Source organism: Elephantulus edwardii, unplaced genomic scaffold (assembly GCF_000299155.1).
Source record: "Elephantulus edwardii isolate Elephantulus edwardi_28Jun2011 unplaced genomic scaffold, EleEdw1.0 scaffold00002, whole genome shotgun sequence".
In the NCBI taxonomy this organism is placed as follows: domain Eukaryota; kingdom Metazoa; phylum Chordata; class Mammalia; order Macroscelidea; family Macroscelididae; genus Elephantulus; species Elephantulus edwardii.
In genome coordinates this window covers 43,537,613-43,550,071 of record NW_006399752.1, presented here as the reverse complement: position 1 = coordinate 43,550,071, position 12,459 = coordinate 43,537,613, and the positions used below count along the sequence as shown (strand labels likewise).

The 12,459-nt window shown below is 40.4% G+C and overlaps 1 protein-coding gene and 1 pseudogene across 1 annotated transcript in view; one reads left to right on the top strand and one right to left on the bottom strand.

The window, feature by feature from the left end:
• The window catches only part of CATSPERB (catsper channel auxiliary subunit beta), a 211,865-nt gene that overhangs the window by 153,677 nt on the left and 45,729 nt on the right, over window positions 1-12,459 (bottom strand). Inside the window, 1 exon segment of the mRNA XM_006879213.1 lies at window positions 4,807-4,867. Coding sequence (XP_006879275.1) covers window positions 4,807-4,867 — 61 coding nt within the window.
• The window catches only part of LOC102855387, an 8,408-nt pseudogene continuing 4,079 nt past the window's right edge, over window positions 8,131-12,459 (top strand).

Genomic DNA, 12,459 nt, shown 5'->3' with positions numbered 1-12,459 from the left:
ATATTTATATATATTTTGCTGGCAGAAAAAGAAATTATTAATTGATCTCATTATATACAAGGAGCTCTGATGGCCTAGTGGGAAGAAGTTGTGCTGCAATCCCAAAGGTACATGGTTTGGGGCCACCCGTTGTTCCAGAAGAGAAGGATGGATAATCTCCTCCCCTGCAATGAACTGCCTCTGAAAACCTGCTGGAAGGTCAGCTACGGGTCGGTTCAGATTCTACAGCATACAACAACAACCACAGCCACACCAATGTTGTTATTGTTATGTGCCATGAGTTGCCTGCAAGACATAACAACCCTATGTACAGTACAGCACTGAAGCCTGCCCTCTTCTGGGCCAGTCTTACGAATTCCAACACACCAACCCTCATGGCCCCAGTTACTGTGTCACTCCATCTCATCTAGGGTCTTCCTCTCCTATGCTGCCCCTCCGCCCTTCCTAGCATGACATTCTTCTCCAGGGACCAGTTTCTCTTGGCCATGTGCCCAAAGTATGTGAGACAGAGCCTCGAAATCCTAGCCTCCCAGGAGAAACTTGGCTTCACCCTCTCTAAGACAGACTTTTGTGTTCCTGGCAGTCCATGACTCTTCTCCAGCACCAAAATTCAAAGGCATATATTCTGTCATCTTTAGTCCTTGTCCAGCTCTCTGTTGCAATTATGAAGACCATATAGACTGGATCAGGTGCACCTTAGTCTCTAGACTGACACTGTTGCTTTTCAGCACTCTGGAGCGGTCCCCAATAGCAGATTTACCTAATGCAATTTGTCTTTTGATTTCCTGACTGCTGGTGTTAAGAGTGTTGATTGTGGAGCTGAGTGAGCTGTAATTGTTTAACAACTTCAATCTCTTATTCATCTATCATGGTGCTGCCAATTGGCTCAGTGGTGAGAATCTTTGTTTTCTTGATGTTGAGCTTCAATCTATATTGAAGACTACAGTCCTTGACCTTCTGCACCAAGCACTTCAGGTCTTCTTCAGTTTTAGCATGCAGGGTTGTGTTATCTGCATCACGTAGGTTGCTGATGAGTCTTCCACCAATCTTGATGCCACATTCCTCCTCATAAAGCCCAGCCTCCCGAATGATCTGTTCTGCATATAGATTGAAAAGGTATGGAAACACCTGTATACTAATATTTTGAATTGTTCTTTTTATCCTAGAGCGTTGGTGGCAGAGCACGTAGAGAATCACACTGCCAGGTCCAAGGTGGTGTCTCTCTGGTGGTTCAAATCCACCAGCTGTTGGTGAAAGAAGGACAGACAATCTCTTCTGAGATTCACAGCCTAAGAAACCCTTGGGAGAGCCAGCTATGACTCAGAACCAATCCAAAGGCAATGTTGTTGTTGTTGTTATGTGTCTTCGAGTCGCCTGCGACTCATAGCGACCCTATGTACAACAGCCCTAAACTCCGCTCTGTCCTGTGCCAATTGCACTGTCTCTGACACTCCCATCCCAATTATCCCAGTCACTGAATCAATCCACCTCATAGAGGGCCTTCCCCTCCTGTGCTGTCCCTCCATCCTCCCAAGCATGATGTCCTTCTCCAAGGACCGGTCTCTCCTCACAACATGTCCAAAGTACGTTAGACGGAGCCTCAGAATCCTTGCCTCCAAAGAGCCACCCGGTTTAACCCTTTCTAGGACAAATCTATGCCTAAAACAAAGGCAATGAGATTTAAAAAATTTGTTTAGCAATTTTTACCTTTGTTCCTTCATCATTGATAATAATTCTCCCTCATCTTTGCCTCCCCCGCCTTTACTTTGAAGGGCCACCATTTGAGATGGTCTTTAACTCTTCCCAAACTGTGAGGGGCTGGCCGCTTCTCTTCACACTCCCAATTCCTCATCCCCTGCCACACTTGATTGGCACAGAACTGACTACTAAATAAAGCTATGCCAATCCAAGACACTTTCCTCGAAATAATGTCTGTCCCTCCAAGACATAATTAAAACCCCAATGGCAATGAGGCACTTTTAGAAAGCCATTCCATTTAGGGGGAGAAAAAACCACGCAAATTCATAAGGAAGAGAGGGGAAAAAATTGTAAGTGAAACTATTCCATGAATTCCTGATGGTCTTCTGTTTTACTTTGGATATATTGACCAGTCTACTGCTGGCCATAGAAGATCCTTCTATTTTTTCCCACATGAGAGAAACACGTGGGACAAAAATGCAAAGTCACACAGAAGACCAGGCCAGGCCTGCTGGTTTAAGAGGGCCTGATGGGGGCCTACTGATGGAACACCTGAGACTCAGCTCTTAGACACTCCTGCTGCATTCCTTTGGTGCTCTTAGGTGTCAACTAAACTGTGACTCATTGTTGTAATGTGCTGTTGAGTCACCTGTGACTCACAGCGACCTTATATACAACAGCCCTAAACCCTCCTCTATCCTGTGCCAATCTTATTGTCTCTACCCCCATTACCCCAGCCACTGAATCAACCCATCTCATCAAGAGTCTTCCTTTCTTGCACTGTCCCTCTCTAAGGACTGGTCCCTCCTTGCAACATGTTCAAAGTATGTCAGATGAAACTTTAGAATCTTTGCCTCCAAGGAGCAGCCTGGTTTCACCCTCTCTTGGACGAACCTGTTTGTTCTCCTAATAGCTCCAGCACCACAGCTCAAAGGCATCAATTCTCCTTCTATCATCCCTAGTCATTGTCCAGCTTTCTAATGCATAGCAAGTAATTGCAAAGACCATGGCCTAAATCAGGTGCACTTTAGTCTCCAGACTGACACTGTTGCTCTTCAGGACTTTGGAGAGGTCTCAGTCAGCAGACTTTCCCAATGCAATTCATCTTAATTTCTTGGTTGCTGGTACCAAGAGTGTTGAATGTGGAGCCAAGCAAACTGAAGTTGCTAACAATCTCAATCTCTTCATCATCTATCATGATGCTGCCAGTGGTGAAAATATTTGTTTTCTTAATGCTGAGCTTCAATCCATACTGAAGGCTGCAGTCCTTGACCTTCTGCAGCAGGCGCTTCAGGTCCTCAGTTTCAGCAAGTTGTGTCATCTGTGTAAAGTAGATTATTGAGTCTTCCAGTTCTGATGCCACATTTCTCCTCATATAGTCCAGCCTCCTGGATAATCTGTACTTTACATAGATTGAAAAGATATGGAGACAGGACACATCCCTGGCATACACCCTCTCCAATTTTGAACCATGCAGTGGTTCCTTGGTCTGTTCTGACAACTGCCTGCTGGTCCAAGTATAGTTTTTGCATAAGAGCTATATGACTCATAGTGACCCTGTAAACAATAGACCTGAACTCTGTCCTGTACTGTGCCATCCTCACAATCTCTGACACACTTGGACCCATTGCTGCAGTTATTGTCAATCCACTTCATTGAGGGTCTTCCTCTCTTTTGCCAACCCTTCACCTTTCCAAACATGATGTCTCGCTCTGAGGAATAGCTTCTTCTCGTAATATACCCAAAGTATAAGAGATAAAGATTCATCATCTTTGCCTCAAAGGAGCACTCTGGCTGCACCTTTTCCAAGACACATCTGTTTGTTCTCTTGACAGTCTATGGGATATTCAGTTCTCTTCTCCAACGCACAGCTCAAGGAACCAATATTTCTTCTGTCGTCCTTTTTCATTGCCCACCTTTTAGCAGCATAGCAAATGATTATTAAGACCATTATCTGAATCAGTCTGATCTGAGTCCTTAAACTGACATTATTACTCTTAAGAATTTTGGAGAAGCCCTTGAGAGCGGACTTTCCCAATTCGATACATCTCCTGACTGCTGGTACTAAGGATATCAATCATGGATCCTAGGAAGATGAAGTCTTGGATACCTTGAATCTTTTCTCCATCTATCCTGTTGTTGCTTCTCAGTCCAGGGGTGAGAATTTTTGTTTTCTTGGCATTGGATGCAATTCATATTAAAGGCCGTAGTCTTTGATGTTCTGTAGCAAATGTTTCCAAGTTGTCCTCACTTTCAGCAAGTAAGATTGTGTCATCTTAATAATATAAGTTGTTGATGAGTCTTCTGTCTATATCGATGACACTTCTTCATAAGGCCCAGCTACTCCAATGATTTAGTCAGCATACAGATTGAACAGGTATGGAGAAAGGATACATCCCTGACGCACATCATTTTAAACTAAGGGGTGTTCCCTTGCTCTGTTGGCAACGACAGCTTCTTGTTCTAGGTTTTAGTGTCACATGAGCACAATTAAGGGCTCTGAAATTCCCATTCTTCTCAATGTTAACCATTATTTGTTATGATCCACACAGTCAAATTCATTAGTATAGTCAATAAAGCACAAATAGATATTCTTCTGGCAATCTCTGCTTTCAGCCAGGACCCATCTGATATTGGCAATTATACCCCTGGTACCATGACCCCTTTTTTTTTTTAACCAAGACCTTATCTAAATCCAGCTTGAACTTTTGTAAATTCTCTATGTACTGTTCTAGTCATTCTTGGATGATCTTCAGCAATACTATATTTTGTTTGTATATGATATTAAGGACATTGTTCAATAATTCCCCTATTTTATTTTATCACTTTTTTTGGAAATAAATTAAGGAAAATATTAATATTACACTCATTGGAACAATATAAATATACTATAATTGTGTGATAAATACGAGGTACTTGGTTAAGTTTGAATTTTATAAAAACAGCAAATATTATTAAAAATACAAGTATGCCAAAATATTACATAGCACATGTATCCAGGACAATAATACATGGAATAACAAATAATTTTTAAATAAAATAATTTAATTTACTCTTATCTGGCAACCCAGACCTTTCAGCAAAAGAATGAATTTAGATCATTCTTACCTGTGTTTTTTATGATGCTTTCTCTGGGGATTTCAATAGACCAGGTAACCTCATCATGGAACTTGAATAAAAAAGAAATTAGGAATCTATCTTTACTGTGTTAATAGCAACACCTGTTTTGACATATTTTATATTTTAAAGAAGAATATAAAACAAGACCATTCAGTTATCATGCCACATGCCCTAGAATAATTTGTTATCCTTTACAGGTCATTTACTCATTGATTATTATTATTTTTATTTATTTATTTTATTTTTTTTTTACTTTTGTGTTGGCAGGGCAATTCCTTTTTTAATGATGTTGTGTGCACTCAAGTTGGAATTGACTCAAAACTGATTCTCTAGTGGGTTTTCAGAGGCTGTAAATTGCACAGGAGGAGTTTGTCCATCTTTCTCCTGTGGAGCAGCTGGTGGTTTCAAAACATCTGCCTTTGGGTTGGCAGCCCAACACCTTACCACCAGGCCACCAGAACTCCAGTCAAGACCTTTGTTACTCCAGAAAGCTTTATGTTATCTTACAAAGATATATGTGGTACGAGATGATGATATGATGATATGTTTAAAACTGATTGAAGAAATGCAAAAAAGTCAATAACATGAAAATATGGGGTGCCAATAAGAAGGTGCTACCAGGGAGCTCTGTAGCTTAGTGGCAAGAAGCTACACTGTAATCCCAAAGGTGCGTGGTTCAAATCCACAAATGCTGTGCTGGAAAAGGAGGGACAACCTCCTCCTTTACTAGTCAGATCTGATTTGATGGCACACACACACACACACACACACACATAATAAAATAAAGTAAAATAAAAAATTAAAAAAGAAGTTGGTACCAAAGTGTGTGCTATATACATATCCAAGAGGCAAGGGAACTATTTACTAGTATTCAGTAGAGGGCTTTTTTAAAATGCAGAAAGGGTTTTGTTTTTTTTGTTGTTTTTTTTAAATGCAGAAAGTGCTTACTTCAGTGGTGGTGTATAATGGCGTAAATTGCAAGAAGTATGTTTGTAAAAATCTATTTTGGTACACTGGTAATGTCTTAGTTTCCAGTGATTTCCATAATAAACCGGTAGCACTAGTTTTGGGAAAACTCCTGCTTAGCCTTCTCTTTCCTCCTCAAGGACTGGTCCCTCTTGAAAACATGTCCAAAAGAGGTGAGTTCAACGTTTAGCACCCTGGCCTCGGGGGGGCACTCTCCAAAACAAACAGGTTTGTCCTTTGTCAGGGCATGTTGTCAAGAGGGGACCAGGACTGTGGGGGGAGAGGTAGATGGCATTCTGGGAAAGGAAAGAACCAGAGACAGAGAGGAAGATGGAGCCATGTGATGAGTCTTCAGTGAGCTTGAGCAGATGATGAGGACAGCCCAGGCTATGGCCAGGTTCAGGGCTGCTGTTCACAGGGTGACCATGAGTTGAAGCACCCAATTAAAACTATAGCCTTTATTGCCTCCCTCTTCTACACCACTATTCCCTTTCAATAGTTTTATGACCTTAACTTTTATTAGTTTTGCACTTATCATTTTTCAAAATCACCTGGAATTAATTCATTTATTAATACTTTCCAGAATTCACATAAGTTACTCCAGGGTGAACCTATTTACTCAGCTGAGCAATGAACTGAAAACTAAGAACTGAAAAAACAAGTTTAAGCCCCAAGATGCAATACTGAAGGATATTATGGGCAAAATGCTGATTGATCCAGGAAACATCAAAAGAGATGGAAGCGATACACTGTGTTATACCAAAAAGAATTGGCAGACCCGGAACCATTTCAGGAAATGGCTTATGATCAAGAACCAATGGTGATGAAGGAGGAAGTTAAAGCGGAACTGAAAACATTAGTAAAAAGTAAGGACCCAGGAATTGATGTCAATGGAAGGGTTTCAGCAAACAGATGCAGCCTTAGATGTGCTCACCAAGCTTGTCTAGAGATGTGGAAGACATCTGGCCAACTGACTGGAAGAAATACACATGTTTCCTTTAAAAAAAATGGATTCAACAGAATGTGGAAATTCTTGAACTATATCATTAACATCACAAGCAAGTAAATCTTACTGAAGAATATTTTTTAAATGGCTAGAATAATATATTAGCAGAGAACTGTCAGAAATTCAGGTTGGATTAAGAAGCCTTGGCATGAAAGATACATTGCTGATGTCAGACGGATCTTGGCTAAAGACAGAGAATACTGGAAGGATGCCTATTTGTATTTTATTGACCATGCAAAGGCATGTGGATCACAAGAAATTATGGCTTACATTGAGAAGAAGGGGAATCTCAGAACACTTAATTGTGTTTAAACAAACAACTGGTTGGAAGATACAATAGAAGATATTACTCCATTTATGCAATTTCAAAGCAATAAAAGGTTTGAAACATCAAGAAGGAAAGAATATACATTTGGAAGATCTTATAAAGAAACTTTAAAATTTAGGTACATACATGCACACACAGAAAAAACTCTAAGAAATATAGAGTATACCATACTTTTTGGTAGTAATATTCAACATCACAAAATGTCAATTTCCCCCACACTAATTTAAGCCCCAAAGTATGTTTGGTTGTTTTGGTTGTGTGTGTGTGTGTGTGTGTGTGTGTGTGTGTGTGTGTGTCTTAACAGAAAAGTTAATTCCAAAAAGTTAAGCACTGGCATATGAAAAGAAAGACAAAGACATTTGTTAGAGTCCAATAATAAGATTAGGGGCATGTGGGGATTAACTCTGTAGTTAAAGTGATATTTCAAATTAAAAGGAGGCAGAATGGATAATCCTGAAAGTCATCTTGGGAAAATTAAATAGCCATGCAAAGAAAGTCAGATTTCTGCTTACTGCTATAACAAACAGAAATTCCAAGTGGTTCAAAAGTTTAAAACAATACATTTTTCAAAGAAACGCAGGCTATTTTAAATGAAATCTAGACAAAACAACAGTAGTCAGAAAACATGGACTTGGTGACAGAAAAGAGGATGGAATTTTGTACAATCATGGAATTTTGCACATTCATTATAAAAGACTTTTTATAAGTAACACAAACAGCCACTAGACACATGGACCTCACCTTCTGGTTTACACAGGAATCAGACTGATTACATTTGTGGAAAGAATCATTGGAAACGCTCAGTATCAACTGCAAAAACTAGGCCCGATGCTACTCATATGCAAGTTCATACTAAAACCAAAGAAAAGGAAAACAAATCCACAAGAACCAAAATTTTACCTTGAGTCAACCCAACTTGAATTTAAAAATCATCATAGGATCAAGTTCGAGCCCTTAAATACTAATGAACAAAGATGAGCTGAGCTGTGGGAGAATATTAAGAATATGCTCCATGAACGGTGGGTGGGTGGTCCAGCCTGGGAGGCTGCTGCTGGTGGAGGGGCAGCGAATGCAGCTGCCCTAGCCTGCCCGGGGACCTTGTCCACACCCATCCAACTTTGGAGGAAAGAGCCAGACTTCTCAGAGGTCAGTCTGTTCAATAAGTGGGACCCCAGGGCCTTCAGCAGAGAGAGCTTGCACTGACCTCCCCAAAGGATGGCTCCGTCTCCATGCTGAATTCTGATGATGCCATGGTTCTGAGGCACATGGGTAATGGGATGACCTTTGTGATGGATCTGACATCAAAGCCAAGATCCCTTTGATCCTCAACTCCATGAAATCTGTTTCTGAGCCCAGGAAATGAGACAGGCTAGAAGTACATCTTGTGGGGGGCTTCAGAGATGACAGGCATTTGTCACAAAAACTCAGCAACTCCTCAGTGAATTTGACAGTCAAGATGACATCCACTTAGTGACATTAAGTGTGACATAATTAAATGACCAGGAAGAAAATGAGAGCCAGCTCCTCATAATTTAGGGCATTGCTGTCAACATAAAAACGGCAGAGATTTCCAGAGCCTCCTTCCAAGACTGAGGGCTGGTGGAGGAGCTGTGTGCTGCCAAGGTCATGATGGGAGGACCGATGATTAGTATTTATGATGTGGAGATGGAGCCAGCTTCACACAGGAGGGCACTCCTGGATGCCTTTTCTGCATGTAAATTTCTGGTTGCTGCAAGATGACAAGACTAGAGAACCTTTCCACCTCACCTGTGACCAAGCGCCCCCCCCCGCCCCCCCACTTCATGGAACACGTCAGACCCACCTTCTTGTTGTTGATTGCCTTCAAGTCGAGTATGACTCATAGCGACCCTATGAACAAAAGGCCTGAAGCCCCTTTACAGCCATCGACATTTATCAAAGTTCATAGAGTTTCTGGAGGCATTTTGTTTAGGAAGTGGATGCCACTTCTGCTTCCAAACCTGTCACAGAATGTTATTGAGTTGCCTGTGATGCATAGAACCTTTCCCTGTCTTGAGCCAGTCTCACTAATTCTAACACACCAACCGTCATTGCCGTATCAATCCATCTCATCCGGGGTCTTCCTTTCCTGTGCTGTCCGCCCACCCTTCCGAGCATGATGTCCTTCTCCAAGGACCAATCTCTACTGGCCACGTTCCCAAAGTAAGTGAGGCAGAGCTTCAAAAGCCTAGCCTCCAAGGAAAGACTTGGTTTCACCCTCTCCAAGACAGATCTGTTTGTTTTCTTGTCAGTCCATGAGTTGCTTTTTTTTTTTTAAATACCCATACCCAATCATGAACTCTTTCCAGAAAATAAAACTCTATAGTGTTCAGGCCTTTCGTTCATAGGGTCGCTATGAGTGGTCTATGTCTCGACTAACAATAACAAATCTACAAAAAAAAAAAGAAAAAAAAAAAGAAGGTACCTTGTGGGAAAAGAGCTCTTCTTCATAAAGCAAAACCAGGAATTACCAAAGAAAGCAACTTTTTATCCTGAAAGAGACCGATGCTGGGGGCTGGAGGAATGTGAGTTTGGAATCTATGCCCAGTGTGTGATTGATCTCCTTACTCGAGGTCTTTCAAATGCCCTTGGGAACAAAATACTATTTTGTCAAAGGAAAAAAAAAAAACACCCTTATCTATGAAAAATGCAAAAATCATTCCAATGACAAAGGAGGAAGAAAAGATCAAGGTGGATGTTGGAAGAGATTCTGAATATTGCACTAGAAGAACTCCAAGAAGCCAAATTAAAAGGAAGAAATCTGTAAGGTAAGGAGCTGAACAGAAGATCTCAAAAGACAGAAGAGAAAGACAAAGCAAAGTATTATAATGAAATATTCAAAGAGCTGGTGTTGGAAAATCAAAAGGGGCAAACTCGCTTTGCATTTCTTAAGCTGAAGATATGGGAAAGGTCCTTTTAACTATGGCACTCCTCCAGAGTGTGTAAGATTCTGTAGGACAAAAGGTAGTCATTGCAAAGTTAAAATACAAATAACGAGCTGGGGGAGAAAAACCCCCTATTTTGACACACATCACAAAGAATTATTTAATACATATATTATTGTTGTTATGTGCCATCAAGTTGACCACAACATAGAAACCAAATAGCACTGAACCCTGTCATGTCCCGAATCAATCTCACTAACGCCAACACACCTACCCCTATTATCCCAGTTACTGTATCAGTCCATCTCATCCAGGATCTTCCTCTCCTCAGCTGTCCCTTCACCCTTCCAGGCATGATGTCCTTCAAGGACTAGTCCTTCCTGGACATGTGGCCAAAGTATGTGAGACAGAGTTCAACATCCTTACCTCTAAGGACAAATTTGGTTTCACCCTCTCCAAGTCACATTTATTCTCTTGGAAGTCCGTTTTATGTTCAAACTCTTTCCCAGCACTACAACTCGAAGGCATTGATTTTCCTTCTGTCATCTGTGTTCATTGTCCAGCTCTCTGATGCATAGCAAGTAATTGCAAAGACCATGGCCTGGATCAGGCACATCTTAGTCCCTAGACTGACATCAATACTCTTTAGCACTTTGGAGAGGTCCCTCACAGCAGACCTCCCCAATGCAATTTGGTTTGGGTTTTTGTTTTTTTTTTTTAATTTCCTGACTGCTGGTGCTTAATATAGTCTTATAAAACTAGATGGAAAATGCCAAAACCAGATACTTCACAAATATAAGATATAAATACCTCTTAAATATAAAAAGATGCTTAGCCTCTTTATTCACAAGAAAAAGGAAAAAAAATATTTTACTATTTTCCACTCTGTAAGTTAACAATATTCAGAAAGCTTTGCGACACATTTTTAGTGAAGGTTTCAGGAGGTGGGGTACTCTCATGCATAATTGCCGTGTGTGTGAATTTTAAGAGAGGACAATTTGGCGGTATTTGTCAGAATCCCTCAATGGATGGATTGGCACTCCCACAATGCACTGGAGTGTGATGTAGTATAGGGCAAGGTTCAGATATGTTGTTCATAGGGTTGCTATGAGTCGCGATCAACCCAACCACACCTAACAACACAATAACAACAAAATTTTAAGTGCATAAGCTCTTTTACCCAGAAATTTTACTTAGGAATGTAGTCTTTCTTTCTCTCTCTCTGTGTGTGTATGTGAGAGAGAGGCAGAGAGAAAGAGACAGAGAAAAAGACAGAGAGGGAGAGAGGAGAGAGAGAATGTGCTCAAGGATATTATTACATGGTTTATAATAGAACTATATTCAAAATTTAAGTTGAAGATTAAAAAGCTGGTCAGTTGCATGCAATAACATAACTACTTAATGGAATACTATACAGCCATGCACAGGTGACAGAAAGCTGAATCATCGATACTTAAAGCTATCTGAGGATTTACATCGGGGTTGAAAGAGCATTTGGTAATTTTCAGGATCATTCCAGGGACAAGGGAACTGTACAGAGTGAGCTCTGAAATCTAAACTGTGCCAAAATTCTTGGATAATAGTGGTACAGAGGAGAACCCCAGAGAGCTCTGGTATTTCAGCAGTAGAAGTGGAAAGATCTGAGCAGACAGTTCAACTGCTGAGATCAGGGGTAAAACAATTTGCAGTTTAAGCCAAGTCAAGTCTCACAAAGCAACAACAAATTCTCAGAATGTAATAGAATCCACACTTTGTTAGACCATCTTCTTAGGGAATTGGAATAAATATTTCTTCCAGGAAATTGGCCAGGTAAGCTGTCCCCCATATTTATTGGAGGAGACTGGTAAGCATGTCCAGAGCTGAATCTGTTTCCTGTCACCTGTGGAGGTTGTATGGTATTCCACAAAGTAGTTATGTTATTATATGCAACTGTTCAGCATTTTAATCTTCATCTTAAATTTTCAATATAATTCTATTATAAATAATGTACAAGCAGGGTTGTGTCATCTGCATAATGTGGAATTTATGTAAAAGAAATAACGGCCAAAGATTTCCAAACTTGGCCAACATACACTCCAAGAAAATGAATAAATCAAAATTAAATACAAAGAGAAATTTTAAGAACATCAAGGGGAAAATAACACATCACTAACAGGGGGCAATAAAAATTTTTAATAAGCCGACTTCTAAATCTAAAATAATGTCAGTCAGCTGATATTATTGGCATGCTTAAATTTTTGAGGGAAACTAAACAGTCAATTTTTATTGTCATTGCTAAGTGCTTTTGAGTCAAGTATGACTCCTACTGATCCTATGAACAGCAGAGCTAAGTCCTCTCCTATTCTACACCAAACTTATCATCCCTAACACATTTGAGCCCCTTGCCACAGATCAAAATATCAAGCTATTTTGTTGAGAGTATTACTCCCTCCTTCACT